The sequence below is a fragment of the Ornithodoros turicata genome, chromosome 3, assembly GCF_037126465.1.
Source record: "Ornithodoros turicata isolate Travis chromosome 3, ASM3712646v1, whole genome shotgun sequence".
NCBI lineage: Eukaryota > Metazoa > Arthropoda > Arachnida > Ixodida > Argasidae > Ornithodoros > Ornithodoros turicata.
In genome coordinates, this window is record NC_088203.1 from 102,565,504 (window position 1) to 102,581,604 (window position 16,101).

The following is a 16,101-nucleotide window of genomic DNA, read 5'->3' on the forward strand; positions in this document are numbered from 1 at the left end:
GAAGAGGGATTTGACAGTCGGAATGAAGAGCGGCATTGCTCGAAGGAGGCAAGGCAAAGCCCAACAGGTTGCCTAGTTATTTTTGAGCAGATAAAGGTCGATAATGTGTCCCCAATCGATGGTGCTATTGTCCATTTAGAAAAAATTCATGACTGAAAATTGTTTGACGTAGTCATTGTAAACAGATTTTTCAGAAAATAAAAATCATAATTACGTCGGATTTTGTTGTGCGTAACGGCGTGTCCGGTCCGCGGAGGGTGCGTTTCTCAGTAATGTGACAATTCGCTTTATGACCAAAATCCGCGCGAATGACAGATCCCTCTTCTGCAACACCATCAATGAGTTCTCCCCATATTGCACATACATCCATATATCTTGAGTAGTTCCGATGTACAGAGTAAGTGATCTGTTAAACATACGTTTATGTTTATGTTCATGTATGTGTGTGGTGCATGCATTGCTTCCTAAATCAGGGTCTTCCTTCTAAGGAAGCTGTACTACATCTCTGCGGTTCACCTTTCTTACAGTGTCATCAGATCTGACAAATACCTCATTATCAACAATGATGTCATGGTCACTTGTGTATTCAGGGACAAAACAATGTGTATGGACTAGTACTCATGTGATGCACATAAGGTTGGTAATGTGATGTACCAGATTGCTCCGTGAATGAACCGTCCTAGTTATCAGTGATTCTAGATGAACTAATGTATACTATAAATTGCAACATTGAACACCTCAACCACAGGTCAGGTCCACTCACAAATCTAAAGACATCTGCGCATGGGTTAGGAGAGCACATGACAGCTCAAAGCCACGACACAGTGCACTGGCATTCTTCAAGACGACACCCGTCGAAGACAACATACGTTAAAGCAAACCCATAAGATTTACGTTAACAAAAACACGTGAATCAGCTTCCCCGTCTACGTGGCGGCATCAGCGTTGCCATCATCTTGTATACTCCGCCCTCAATTTGCGGACTACATTCTCCACCGGCGGAGATATACATCCGCGACTGAAGCTCTTATGCTGTCTCTGAGTAAAAATGCACTTTACTGGCAAATTAGGTTTAAAAAGTGGAACGTGAGTGTTTACCGGAATGGAGTATTGTCCAGCTCCAGCATGACCTTGTATTTGAGGATGGGAGGCCCCGTGGTTGATGCCTCCACACAGCTGTTGGGCAAGAAATTCGCAGGTGGGCCCCCATAGGCCTCCAGGGCCTCCCGCAAGTGCCTTAACCAGTGCTCCAGCACCCGCAGGGAGGCATGCAGCAGCGGACTCGTCACAGGCAATTCTAAGGGCAAATCAACAATGAACGGTCTTCTATGTTTCAAACCGTATGAGCTGTTCCTATTACCTAGCATAGCCTATAGCTAACTGACAAAGCATAAATAATGTAACATGTGAGTATCATTCCACCTCATTACTGGGAGGGGACCTCAAAAGAATGTAACTAACAATGGGGGTGAAGACAAACTTCGCAGCTTCAGAGACAGAGGTCTGCATGGACCTCAACACAACTTGTATGACAGAAAACTGCAGAAACGTGAATTTTACCATCATTATGGCCCTGTTACGTAAGCTTAGACCGGGGGTGTGGCCAGAGCTTTTTTCAGGGGTAGGAGTGGGGGTGGAAGGGACACAAGAGAAATCTATCCTATCTCTCACATTTACCGGGCAAAGATTGTGATCACCTCAGCCACCATGTAGAAGTGGCACCATGCATACTAGGTGGCCTACATTTCGGGGAAGGCTCTGGCCACCTAAGCCCCCACCCCTCGCTACACCCCTGACTCAGACCTGTTGTCTGTAATGTACTAAGCTTGATGCATGAAAACTGTTCTTTTGCTATTGGTTTTAGGAAGCAAAATACAAGTATGTACCAATACACATATTGTGTTATATAGATGCTGTTCTATTTTACATTCAGAGCTTCACCACCCAGCAGCAGCATCTCATTTTCTGAGAAGAAAATCTCATCCTTCAAGTTGGTATGTGTCAACTTCAGCAGCGCTGAAGTTTCAGTAATGCTGCAGCTCTTGGCCAGGGAGCGCAAAACTTGCTACATAATCAGGCCTTAGCATGCTATGCAGGCTGTAGGCATGACCGTGTGCGATTAATGAATTTTTTTTCCGAGGACCAGCACACCGAAGCCCGCAAGCATTTATAAATAAGGAACAGTTACCCAAAACATAACACAAAAACTTACGAAGAAATGTGCAAGCACTGGTGAATATGTGTGGTTTATACGAGAGTGAATCATTGCATCATAACGCACCTTGCAACTCTATGCCAGAGATGGACAAAAACTCTCGAATGTTCCGGTTTGCAATGCGCGCTATTGCGTAGCGCATCAGGGCCCATGCGTACGACCCAGAGTCCAGCTGCTCAAGACGAGATGCCTGCGACTCTCGTCTCCGGCCCTTGGTCGATGCTGACCCCGTAGCTGGGTCTGAAAACACATCGTCGTCGTGCCCTCCCATCTCCTCGTCGCTTCCCGCAGCTCCAGCATCGTCATCGCTGCTCGGGAGTGATTCAGCTGAGTCGTAATCCAGCTGGGCGCAGTGGTCCGGAAGGGTTGGCTGCGTGTCATCAAGGACAGGACTTTGTCATTACAAAAAAAAAAAAAAAAAGAGAAAGAAAGCCCGCCAAGGTTGAAAACCAAACGAGAATAGAAAAAACATTAATGGACATGTATCCAATCAGTGCTGGTATTAATGCACTAGGTATTCCGTTTGAAAGTGACTAAAGGCGGAGACACCTACCTTTGTCATGAAGCAGGACATCATGGACATCACAGGAGGAACGAAGAGTTCTCTGTAGGTCGGTCGATCTTCCCGGATGTTCGTTTGCGGTGCTTCAGATTTTAGTTGAGGCAGGATCCGCATGTTCCACTTCACGCGTTGGCGGGTGATTGCGTCAAATATACCAGTTTCTACTGTAGCTGTGGACTCTTCTGCAATGTACAGATGGAGTGTCTTAAGTGTAGAACCGTAAAACTAAATGAATATGGACTGCTTGTCCATGACTACCTAATGTGCAAAGAAGTTTGCTACGGGCATCATCACTGACTAGAGAGGTCACATGGGATTGACGTGTGTCAGCACGATTTATTCCGAAGGAATTACCTTCCGTCTGCGCTTTACTTGTTGTCACATTTTACCTAAAGCACACTTACATTTGGGGAAACGTTCTTTAAAACTGATATTATACATGGACATATATCAGGCTGGCTGGAGTTCTTTGTTAAATGTGTATGCCTGTGTGTTTGTGTTTGAGACCCTGGAGCAGCCTAGCACTGCTGTAAAGGGTACAATCGTCATCACAGGTGGGTTCAACCGACGATTCAGTCTCACCTGACCCACTTTCGCAACGCTGCGTCTACCACTGTGCAGGAGAAGGCGCCTCGAAGTCATGCTGCAGCAGGTTCAGTTCAAATACCATAACAAATTGAGAACTGCTGCTCTAAGCTATCTACAAGAGCATTATGCTGGCTGTAAAGCATACAAAAGATGTTGAACTCAACAGCAAGTGGTGAGCTAATAATAAATAGTACAGAGCTTGCTTGCCCTCGTCTGAGATTTAGAAGTTTCAATCAACCACTGGGTCTACTTCACAAACACACATGAAGTACGGTCCCTTATCTCAGGGGTCCCCTTACCTCATGGTCCCCTTACCTCACGGTCCCCTTACCTCACGGTCCCCTTACCTCACGGTCCCTTACCTCACGGTCCCTTACCTCACAGTCCCTTATCTTATCACCGTGGCAAGAACTTACTATCTCCACCTCCAACGGCGGGAGACCCTGGAGTCTGTGCGGCAGAAGCAGTGGAGACACGGAGTAGCTTCTTTGCTCCCCCTCCATACAGCATGGACCAGGTGTGTTGCGTGAACCGCTGGCCCACCAGGCGGAACAACACGTGGCAGTCACAAGCTGCTAGTGCGTGGATTAACTGGCTCAGGTAGACTGCCACAAACGACTCGCATAAGAGGGTGTGAAGACGTGGAGCATCTTCGTCTTTGTCTCGTGCCATCAGGGCACGCAGGGACTGTACACCTAAAAGTCAAAGGCCATTTCCAATCTTAGACACAGCTGTTGGGGGACTCGTAAAGCTTGTTCAACAGCAGCTCAAAAGGAAGTTCACCGAAAGCCGAACGTGCATTAAGCCGCGTGTAAACATCCAGACTGCCAGTCAGAACAAATACTCTACTGATGGCAGTGGTACCAGAAATAGCAATAACAAATGAACAGTGCACGACTTTCTGGCACCATACATTCTAAGTATTACAGCAACAGCACATACATTTTTGTTTTGCAATAAATATGCGAAAACCTCCAAAGTGGCTTTTATGTAAGTAAATATAAGTAAGTTAAGTTATATAGTTGTAAGTAATATATATGATAAGCATGTATACAAGCTTGTAACTACACCTTTTCAAGCTGCAATGCACGCAACTCAACAGTTACCTGGCCACTTGCTAGGTGCAGTGGTAGGCCTGAGAGGCTCCTCAGAAGTGCTCGTACGTTGCCTCCTCTGAGCATGGCCGGCGAGCAGATGGCTGTTCTGGTACACCACACTTAGACTGAAAGACACGGGTGATGTTTAATCCCTACTGTACGGTGGTTCCAGTGTGTGCCCCAACCAGCCTATCTGACCTGAGGCAGTCCTCGACGTCCAGTGCTCTGTTGATGCCCTGCAGCTTTCCGCTGAAGCTGTCGCTGTCGCAGAGTGCCTGGTAGATGCAGGCGGACAGCGACATGCTCAGGTCCCACAGCACAGACACGCGGGAGAAGAGCACGGCGCTCGTTACCGCCAGAGGTGGGTCCGGCATCTCGATCAGGGTGTGCAGGATGTCGTGCGCCATTAGCTGCGATTAATTCACGTTTCCATGAAAGGCGCAAAAGTGCACAGCAGTTACCGCGGATTTACACGAGCGACATTCCCTCAGAAGCGGAAGATGCGTCATAGCTTTCTGCTGTCACGTGTACGCGCTTCAACGTCGTGTCTTCACGTACACTGCTAACCGTGGGGAATATCCTGCTACACAGCCACAAGGTGTTCCGTAGCAGACGACAGGAAAACACGCTCACTGTGACATCTGCTAAGTGTCGTCTGGTAAATGCGCAGTACGCCAATCCCGATATTCCGCACCGTGTGAATGCTCAACATAACACGGGACGGAACTTCGGCTCTGTGAGCAGTGTTTTTTTTTCTTCCACTAGAATATTCCGTGAGGACGTCGCTCGTGTGAGTACACGGTCAGAGCTTGGCATACCTGCAAATGCCTGATAGGATCGGCAACCACAGTCTTCTGACAGGCAACACTGGCTGCCAAGAGAGGTAATGTAGTTGGGAATGGCAGTGGTGAGAGCAACTGCTGCTGTGACCGATCTTGCTGAAGTTCCTGGTGGTTTAGATTATTATGTTAGGCAGTGGACATGCTGCATTATCGTTTTTATCATGAGTACAGCGCAGTTTCTCCGTAATTTCATTAAAGAAGGTCCCAAGATTGGACCTTGATTTTTTTTTTTTAACTGAAAATATGATTAATGAAAAATGAAAATAAATTCTTCAGACGTTCACAAAATAGCTCAAATTTTTTAACATCACAGATTAATCGCTCTTTATTTATTTTTTTCTCAAAGTAAAGGTCCAAGCACACTTCCGAGAAGTCGTGAAATCCAGTTGGAACTTGGCAGTGAAAATGATCTAGACAAATTTATTTGAACGCTCTTCATCATCTCAACATCTTTGCGCACATCAAACAAACCTCTTCCTTTTTATGCACTCTTAGAACAGAACTTTACAACATATCATGCTGAATATGTGGAAAGCACGGAGCGTACGCCTTTTTGCAATACTTACACAGTTTTGATAATTGTCACAAAGGGGCGTATACCTCTCATTTACAACAAATCAGGGAAGAGAACGATGTCATAGGGGATGACGACTGCTAGGATCGTGCTGTGCGGTGAAGGCCAACCATTGCAAAGAATGATACCCTTATCCACTCCTGATTTGTGGAAAGCGTGGGGCATAAAACCTTTTTGTGACAATTACTATAACTGCACAAGTGTCACAAAAAGGCGTACACTTCCATTTTTTCGAAATGATATCGAGTACTCGAAAATTCACGAGTCATCATTTGTCGAGTCGAGCTCGAGTCGAGTATGAGATCGACTCGACTCGAACTCGAAATTTCGAGTACTCGCACAGCCCTAGTTTTTAACCAATCAGGGGGCAGAACGATGTCATTCGGGACGGTGGTTAATGTGAATGCGGTGAAGCCCTGTTAAGATTGCGCAGGAACGTGCATATAAAAAAACTGAACACGCACATGCCGCTGAACAAACAAAGAAACAAACATGCAAAACCTGGTACCATACCTGCAAGAGAAGGTTGAGCTCCATGCGCACGGCAGCCAACCCTCCTCCGTGTGCCCCATGGAGGCTTGTGTAAGAGAGGAGAGTGCGCAGCAGAGCCTCGTTGGCCTTCAGCCACAGTTTCCGTTTGGCTGCTCGCACCAACTTTGCTTCAAAGTCCTGTTTGTCCGCTACCAGGATTTCGTGAAGTGTGGGTGCAGTGGCAGTGTTGCCCGGCTCTGCACTTGTTGGGAGCGCAGCTTCTACCACTGCGTCCGGCAGGATTGACGTTTCTGATGCTGCGGGAAACGACGAGTTTTTTTCTAGACAGTTTTTTCTAGACGAGTTTTTTCTAGTTTCTACACGAATTTTTCTAGATGAGTTTTTTTCTAGTTTCTAGACGAATTTTTCTAGACGAGTTTTTTTCTAGTTTCTAGACGAATTTTTCTAGAAACGACCGTTTGCGAGCACTGAAACTGCAAAGTTACTGAGCTTGTGTCAGCAAGCAGCAGGGACTGATTGCTTAGACTGATTACTGCGTTTCAATCCAATTTAGACTGGCCAAGACAGACTGGCCACCATAACCTTATCCATGACCTTACGGCGTAAAATGCCACATCATTATTTATCTAGTATTAGGTGACCATCACATACGCACGTGCTCTTGTTCTGGTGCAAAAAAATAATCAAAGGAATGCGAAAGAACTATCTGCAGGCTTGATTAGGTTTGTCCCGATGGTTAAGATTATTCAAACAGAACACTTACACACAGATCCAGACGCGTGTACATTGGTTGCACCGTAGTGGCAGAGCTCTTTTAGTGCAGCCACACAGCGTTCGAGCCACACGTACAGCTGATAGCGCAACTGACCACCATCCACTTCAAACCCTGTAGCCAATGTGCTGAGTTCCTCCATCATAATCTGTAAAATTATATAATCAATGAGGCCACCGAAAATTGCCTATTAAGTATTTTTAGAGCCTGAAGTTTTTGGGAAATATTTCTTTCTAAATTCGGGGGGTAAAAATCGGGTAAACAAACGTGTGCTCTAAATTCATGTGAATTCGGGTGGAAAAACGTCCAGTATGCTAAATTCGGGGAGAAATCTGGCTCAGTTACTCAAACTAACTGTACTGGCTTGGTACAAACAGTGATGTAATTGCATTTGCTGCCAAACAAGTATGTTAGTGCATGCCTACAGACATCCCAGTGAGGGGAATTTGCCGGGTAAAAATCGGGTTTCACCCTAAAGAGTCAACCTTCAATTCGGGGTGCAAATTCAAGGAATAATCGGATAAAACCATAAAATTTCAGGCTCTAAGTATTGTACAGTTCCTTAAAGAGCTGGTACAGTGCTGGACAAAATTTGACGGAACACGCTCCGGCACATTCCTCCCTATGATTGACAAGATTACAGCGAATGGCACTGTACGGACTTGCAAACAGGTCACTGGGTGTCCTAGGCACATGTCTAAGTCCGTTCAGTCCCATTTCCCGCTAGCGCGTCACTCTGAGGAAGGAATGTGCCGGAGCGTGTTCCATAAACTTTAGTCCAGCACTGCACTATCATCATTGTCACCCCAAGTTGCGGACAAGGGAGCGTATTCGGTTGGGCAGTGCAGGTGGCAAATAAATAATGCATGCCACATGCCACAAGTCTGTAACATGGTTCCAAAAGAAGTTTGTGAACACACCTTCAAACATGCCATGAACTTCAGCTGCTGAGCCATAATGTCCAATGTCTCCACCAAGTTTCTGTCCTGCGTGTCGTCTAGAATACGAAGAACACATTGGACGGTTTTCATCAACGAAACGCGCTACAAATCTTACCGTCACCCTTTCTCTCATCAACTGACAACTCAATTCCTTTATCCTCCTCTTCCTCTTTCGGTCCATTCAGTGAGAACGTCGGCTGATCCAGCGACGACAACGGCATGCCCCAATCAAAATCTGCTGCTTTCTGCTGGTTCGTCGACGCTAACGGCATGCTCCAATCAAAATCTGAAGCCTTCTGTTCTTTTGTCGCCGCTACAGGTTGGCTCCAATCGAAGTCCGTCGATTTCTGCTGAGCCGTCGTCGTCAGAGGCTGACTCCAGTCGAAGTCGGACGACTTCTGCGGCGCAGTAATCTCCACCCCTGGCAGCTTTCCCAATGGGGTATCCGCGGTTGATTTCGTTGGACTCATGGACTCCTCGTCTCCATTGTCGAGGACGCAGTTTGGGAGTCGCGACAGCACTTCGAGCGCCAGGGGTGGGCAGCCGGCGCGGAAGTGGGCGTGTGACGTGGTGAAGAAGAGGCGACGCTCGAGAGGAGTTATGGTGTCGGTGCCACCGCCACTGAGGGATTTGGAATGTGTGCCCTGCTTGAATCCAGATACCATAATGGCGCGCGCGTGTCTTCTGCTTCCCTCACGTTGCTGGTTGCGGGCCAGGTTGCGCCGTACAACAAGTGGGTGGGTTCGAAGGTAGAGGTAGAAGTTGAAAACTCCTGGATCAGCTGGCGAATGAAAATGTGAGGGCAAAAACATGAGTGAAAACCCTTTTTCTGCTGCAGCACATCGTGAATTTCGCAGCAGGGAACTATGAATTCTGCATTCTTCCGCGATAAAAGGCAAATTGCCGTTGTACAGGCAGAAAATACTCTGTTAGCTCTTAGTGTGGAGGAGCACAGTTACAACTCCAAAACTTTTGTGACTTAGCATAACAAGATACATTGTACTTTCCTCCGAGAGGGAGTGACGTTTATCACTGACTATCAAATTGTACTTGCTAAGTGACCTCTCTGCATGTACAGAGTTTACTGTCATACAGAAGTACTTGACAGCTATGGACACCAAAGCAGGGGTCAGCATTTGCATTCCACTCCATAATCACAGAGAGTTGAGGGTTAGAGAGGAATTAGAGGGTTGTTCCAGCACGCCGATGGGGCCATTTCACGGCCTGGTGGCCTAATCAGGTTGGCACATCTACGCTGTAACGCAAGCCGGCCCGGTGCGAGCAAAGTCAGTTCATCTCGCGCATAAACTGAGTTAAGGATGAGGTTTCTGCTAAATTCAGCGCAAAACCTCATATTCCGCAGCGGATTCACAATCCCGCGACTTTTTGCAGAATCGCAGAAAAAGAAGGGCCTTAAACATAAGACACTGAAGGTGAAGTCAATTACTGTATAACACTCCGGTACAATAAACAACAGCTGTTTCTATAGCTGTATCTATGGTTTGTGCCAAGGCCTGAAATAATAATAATAATAAAAAAATAATAATAATAATAAATAAAAATAAAAATAAAAAATGCAGAATTTTTGAAGTCTAGAAAGTCAGTCGGAAACTGTAGCACTGAGTGCCTATGCACTGGGTTCTGCTACTTTTCAACTGTTTTACCCAACAGTCTGGGGTTTTAGTCCTGACTGATAGATGACACACTGAAAAAAAAAGCGTAGGTGAAGGGCACACACCTGTATTGGATGATGTTTCTGCACTTCCTGTGTCGTCGTCCTTTGCCAGTTTAGATGCCCTATGATGGCATTCGCCAACCCCCGTCTGCAAGAGTGTGGTAAGGGCATCCTCGTAGTGCTGCAGCTGCCAATAGGCCATGGAACGCAGGAACGGGCTGGGATGGGCCAAGGACGGGGTCTCCTCGTCGCTGCCGTCTTCCGAGCAGCCAAGGATTTCGACGTGCAGCAGTCGTTGGACGTGCTCTGGTGTCGAGTCGAGGTCGCCCTCGTGAAGTCGCACGATCATCATCGCGAGCTGAAGGTCGTCTAGGTTGTTTAGGCACACCTGGGATGTAAACGAGCGAGCCGTTTAGACACGACGACGGGAGAGAGTTTTCATGCTCGTCAAAAATGCGTAATTTAAGGCCTTAAAAGGCAGTAGCCAAAAACTGAAGGCCATTCAAGATGGCAGCAATAAGGAATTCTTGGATGGGAGAGATGCGAGAGAATGAAGTTCCTAAGACTTCCAAACTGACTTCTCTAAAAAGTAGAAACAAACAGAATACTGTTATTGGCAGACAGAATCACTAGTGCAATCTTGCCGGCAAAACTGAACTTTGCACCGCATTTAGTGATCACATCCATAGCGGAGGCTAGAGCATTTACAAGTAGTATACCCGAAAGAAATGTGAGAAACTTCAGGTACCAAAAGCGCTGACAGAGGTGCTGTTTACCAGCAGATTGACAATGGACTTTGAAACCTCGCCCAAAAGCGTAAGTAACACACGTTTAAAGCCCTTAGCCCTTAACATTTCCGTGAAGCGGGATTTACGACTCATGGGACTCTACGAGCAAGACAAAACAAGCAAAAAGAAAAAAAAAGTTGCAGCATTCTCCCAAGATCGCTTACTGATTCGCCCAACATACTTTTCCAGCCTTTCGCAACTTTTCAGCGCACAAAGAAAAATTAGACTCAGCTCTGACAATTTCTCACTGGGCGTGCCGTCGTTTCTTCATTTTCTTTCGTCATGGCATGTTTAGTGGTAGGAGTATCAGTCATGTCAGACATTGCAGTCGCGGCTGATCAGGTTTAACTTGTAAGGATGTCGTATAATAATAATAGTACATCGATTGAAATCCTTACATAATCCTTTAATGCATCGAATATTCCGCAAAAGCTACGCAATTCTAACAGAAACAGGAGGTTCCTGCGAGACATGGTCAATTCTGCAAAAATTCTGCATCTAGCATTTCCTTACGGCCGCCGTAATGCCTAAGGCCTTGGGTCGTGCCTTTCGACTAGGGCATTATACATTTTACTGGCTACAAGAAACAGTACCATTTTTAAGTCTATTTGTGACTACAGAAATTTTTAAGCACCTGGACAGCATCTTTGACCGATCCAGCCAGCAGGAAAAATGCTGCTGCATGTTCAAATTGCTGCTTGCCGAGCAAGACGTACGCATTCTTCAGAGCTGCTTTCCTCCAGCGATCCAAGCTGAAGTTGTTCTGGAAAAAGTCTGACATCTTCTTGTCGTTGATTGACCTGCGGCGCAGCGTATTTAAAGTCAGAAAATTACAGAAATATATTGAGGAACAGTACACTGTGATAACACATCACCTGTAGAGGCCCGCTATGATATTTTTCTTCTTCAGAGCCATGTAGTAGAGTGACGCGTCCAAAGGATTGCTATGAGCCTGGAATGAACTCTTTGCAACCTAGAAATGATTAACAAGGCAAGTAAACAAACAAGACAAGGCAAGTAAAGTTAGCAAGTGTATAGACGAAATAGAGAGGAAACGAAGAAGAAACGGGATGAAACTGAGAAGAAACAGGACGAAACAAAGAAGAAATGGGATGAAACGGGGAAGAGAGAGAGAGATTATGGGTTTAGTGGCACTAAGGCGGCAAAGGCCAAAGAGCTCAAGAACTATGGCGAGTGTGTGGGAGATGAGAAAGAGAGAGAAGAAACGGGGATGATACGGGGAGGAAACAGGGATGAAACGGGGAAGAAACAGGACGAAATGGGAGTCTGAGCAGCAACGAAGGACACGTTACATTTCTAGATTTGATTAGGCACACAAGAGGTTACAAAAGGGAGCGAGCAGGGTCCCATCATCCTTATCCAAGCACACAGATATAACTGAAACTTGAGCAGACGCACACTAAGCTCCCACAAGGGCAAGCATCGCGAGCAGATGGAGCATTCAACAAGAACACGTTGGACACGGAGACACGCACAAACCAGCAATCGACATTTTTAGTGCCGCAAGTTACAAACGGGAAGTGTTAGAGGCTACGAGCACTTGTACAAGCTTTACAAGAGGCTCGTAGCCCCAAACCCTTCCTGTTCGTAACTTTTGTTGCATTAAAAGTAGATCTGTGCGACTAATTTCCAAATAAAATCGAATATGAATATCTCAGACACTCTACGAATATCTGAGACACTCCCAGCAAGCCCCGTTCGGGTATCTCGAATACCTCACTTGTACCCTTGTACCCCGAAAATTTTGTACCCTTGCACCCATTAGGATAATGGTTACTCCTAATGGGGGAGCCTACAGCTTTCCAGTCAGAATAAAATATTGTAAGAAAAAGAAGCCCATCTTGGCACACGGGGGTTTCGGAAGACAAGGAACAGCCGTAAGACCACAAGAGACGTTTTGGTGTTCCTTCTTCCCTATCAGACTACAGCCTGCAAATCCGAGTACACGTACCAAAACACGGGGGCGTTTTTACCTTCTCAATAATCTTGCGCAGGAGCTGATTGGACCGTACCCACCAGGCCACTCCCAATTCCTTGAGCTCCGCCCACCGCGTGTTGGCCTTCTGGAATGCAGGAATGAGCTGCACTAGCTCTTCTTGTGTCTCGGAGTGGAAAGCCCAAACAAGGTGATGTGGCCCAAGCCCTTGTCGCTGCAGCTGCTTCCGCTGGACCAGAGGCAGACAGCGAAGCAGGTACGTGTGGTGGCGTACTGCTAAGAAGTAGCGCAACCCGCAGTCGTCCAACGAATCTACGAAAGAGTCGGTTCCAAATGTTTACTGTTCTCATGTTCATTGGCCATGACGTCCCAGAAAACCCGATTCGTTCTCTCACTGCCCACTCACAGTAAAACATTTGCTAATGTCGTGCTCGTGTCCAACTACAGCTTCAAGCATATTCAAGCGTATCCAGCACAATTGGATGTCAGAACAGAGGAGAGAAGATGTCGGAACAACGAAACAATGTGAGAGGGAGTCAATATCTTAAAAAATATATTTCGTACTGGATATAGTAGAGCTTTGAAGAAACAAGAAAGAAGAGACGTGGACGGACAGGACAGTATTAGAAAAGGCTTTCACCAACAATGAAAATCGAAGTGGTTCAAGTTCAATCGAACTGGTACTATTGACTTGTCATTCATGATTGAAGTTGAATCCTGGAAAACTTCTCTTAAAGCACAGGTTAGAAATACAAAACTAGAATGCTACTTTAGAATAAGATGACAATTAGTACAAGTTGTACGGTGCACAAAGACTACCGTAATTTCACGCAGATAAGCTTCTTCTGCACAGGTTTCAAAATTCCTGACAGATAATGCGCTGCAAGCCTGTCACGCCAAACACAACGAACACGCTCACATGAGCACATGTCACAAGTGTGACATGCTCTTACCCGTACAAACTGATTTCCAGTAGGCACTCGTGCGTGTCAACATGCACTAGTACTACTAGGGAGCAGGAGGAGTATAGCGAGTATAATCGTACTAAAGAGCTGCACGACATAAGGAGCTTTAGTCCCCCCCCCCCCATCCCAGGTTATCGCTGTGTGGGAAGAAATTTCCACAGAGAACATTTCTTCGGGTAAGCCGCACCGGTGCATAAGCCGCAGAGTAGTATCGAAAAAGCCACAGCCAAGCCAAAGCCAAAGAGATAAGCTGCAGCCAAGCAAAAGCCAAAGAGATAAGCCACAGCTAATACGCATGAAATTACAGTATTTCATAGCATGCTAGCAGAGCACTGTAGTCACTCAAGTACGAGCCATTCATTACCTGTCGTTGCTTGCATCGTCATCTCGTACGTGGGCCGCACTGTGTCTTTCGCGGTTGCTGGAGGGGGGAGAGAGAAAGAAATGTTGCTGAAAAGATAAGATAAGGCAATCTATCGCAACCCACCGTGTACTATCTCCGAATCGAATCGATCAGCAAGCGTGGCATGGAATGATGCAATCGTGTCCGCCAGGGCCAGCAGGTGCATCTGGTCCAAGCTGGATAAGCCTGGTAAGTGGCAGTGGGTGAGCAGTTGGGTCAGGAGCCGAGCCTGCGAGAAACGTTACGTGGAATTGCACCGAAGCAAACGTGGGAAGAGCACATCCTCACGATTCCCACTCAATTTTGGTTAAAAAAATTCGAGTCTCTTTCAAGGACCTTTCGAGACTGAGCCACCATTTTACCTGGGATGTAACACACAGTTTATGGCCAGGACTAAAAGGAATATTCTACATTAATATTTAGAGCCTGAAGTTTCAGGAAATAATTTTTTCTAAATTCAGGAGGCACAAATCGGGTAAATAAACATGTGCACTCAAAAGCAAAAAACTCAAAGCATGCTAAATTCGGAGAGAAATCGGGCTCAGTTACTCAAACTAACTGTAGCGGTTTGGTACAAACGGTGATGTAACAGCATTTGCTGCCAAACAAGGAAGTTAGTGCACTCCTACAGACGTCCCAGTAAGGGCAATTTGCCTGGTAAAAATCGGGTTTCACCCTAAAGAGTCAACCTTGCACCAGGGTACAAATTCAGGGAAGAATCGGGTAAAACCCTAAAACTTCAGACTATTAATATTTATAGACTACAGATAATGCACCTCAGAACACAGAGGGCCTGTGCAATGGTGATCCATTCACAAGTGTAACTAAGGACTGTTGAATGTTGTCCACAACTCACTTGTACTGCAATGAGTGCTAACTGCTATGGTATGCTGGTTCTGTCTCTAGATAAGCAGAATTTGAAATGCAGCACTGCGTGAATTAGAAAAGTACGCAAAATCAAGAGTTTCCAAGGACTGTGGAAAATTCTAGGGTGTTCCTGACCTCGAAAACGACATTTTTGAATTCCAGGGAGTTCAAAGAAAACAGGTTTCACGTCGATTTTAATCCAAGTGCCAGCTAAATTAATCCATGCCCCATAAAGTTTGCATGGCACATGGATTAATTCCGATGGCGCCTGGATTAAAATCGGCAGGAAAACCTGTAGACTAGTGGGAACTATGCATACTTGTCGTGTTCCGAACTGGTTTAGGTTCTTGTCCGAAATGCGCTTCTCTTTCTTCTGGTGTCCCCCACTACCAGTTGTGTCTTCCTCGAGGAAATCGTCCAGTCCCTTGTCTTTCTTTGGGGCTGACTCGAAGAGAGAGCTATAGTCATTCTGAAAGGAAAAACATTGTGCCTGAAAATAGGGCGTGGCAACAGCTGGTGCGTTAGGGGAGATCAGGGTAATAGGAGGAGGTTGGTAGACAGACCGAAACTGAAACAGATCGGAAGGGGAGAGCTAGGTTCCACGAATGGGCAATTGTTGGCTGAAAGAAAAGCGGGACCGAAGGTCGCATCCTTTTCAGTGACCATCGTAATCCCCTCAAGACCGTGGCTTTCGGGCGCGACCTTGTTCGCCACTAGCTTTGTACGTAGTTCAACTCTATACCAAACTCGCGGTGCTGTCGAACACTATGACGCCATTTGTTTACAAACAGGTAGAGGTCTATATTTAACTCTGTTATAAACAACTTCTGGATATAACAAACAGTTTTTGCACGACTGTCAAGGTCGTTATCAACGAGATTCACATGTATAGGCCACTAAACATGAACTTTCAGCATCAACTGCTCAACAAACCTGATCTGCAGGCGCTGGTTCTACTCCATCTGCAGCACCCGGTGAGGCATCTGCCCTTGGAGTTGAAGGCATGTCGTGCTGCTTGTCTGCAGCCAGAAGTGCAAACAACGGTAGCGGTGGAATGGACTGAATTTCCACGTAGTCTAACTGCACTTCTTCGGGCACTACCCCAGGTCCCTCGTTCGGAGTGTGAGCTCCCGATCCGGCTGCCGACCCCGCGGCAGGGGCTGCGAGCGAGAGGGTGCGTGTGCGCGACCATGCACGCAAGCTGTCTTCTCCGCCCTCCTCCCCTTCGTTTTCTTGGGCTCCTTCCGGTGCGCCACCTCCAGTGCTTAGGGTCTGTGATGGAAGCACATGTTCTGACCCGAAGTAACCCAGGAATAGACAACTGCCATGAAATATTTTTAGAGCCTGAAGTTTCCAGTTTTTC

General features: G+C 46.4%; 1 protein-coding gene across 1 annotated transcript in view; it reads right to left on the reverse strand.

Annotated features, from left to right (window-relative positions):
• LOC135389032 (dmX-like protein 2) overlaps window positions 1–16,101 on the reverse strand; it is a 49,660-nt gene that overhangs the window by 10,596 nt on the left and 22,963 nt on the right. The window contains exons 28-46 of the mRNA XM_064618968.1: window positions 15,672–16,010; window positions 15,058–15,207; window positions 13,956–14,100; window positions 13,833–13,889; window positions 12,541–12,815; window positions 11,422–11,519; window positions 11,181–11,346; window positions 9,822–10,146; window positions 8,199–8,864; window positions 8,063–8,139; window positions 7,134–7,290; window positions 6,392–6,666; window positions 5,281–5,409; window positions 4,661–4,872; window positions 4,472–4,587; window positions 3,782–4,060; window positions 2,769–2,959; window positions 2,282–2,585; window positions 1,099–1,297 (exon numbers count right to left, since the gene is read on the reverse strand). Coding sequence (XP_064475038.1) covers window positions 1,099–1,297; window positions 2,282–2,585; window positions 2,769–2,959; window positions 3,782–4,060; window positions 4,472–4,587; window positions 4,661–4,872; window positions 5,281–5,409; window positions 6,392–6,666; window positions 7,134–7,290; window positions 8,063–8,139; window positions 8,199–8,864; window positions 9,822–10,146; window positions 11,181–11,346; window positions 11,422–11,519; window positions 12,541–12,815; window positions 13,833–13,889; window positions 13,956–14,100; window positions 15,058–15,207; window positions 15,672–16,010 — 4,160 coding nt within the window. The remainder of the gene's footprint in view (window positions 1–1,098; window positions 1,298–2,281; window positions 2,586–2,768; window positions 2,960–3,781; window positions 4,061–4,471; window positions 4,588–4,660; window positions 4,873–5,280; window positions 5,410–6,391; window positions 6,667–7,133; window positions 7,291–8,062; window positions 8,140–8,198; window positions 8,865–9,821; window positions 10,147–11,180; window positions 11,347–11,421; window positions 11,520–12,540; window positions 12,816–13,832; window positions 13,890–13,955; window positions 14,101–15,057; window positions 15,208–15,671; window positions 16,011–16,101) is intronic.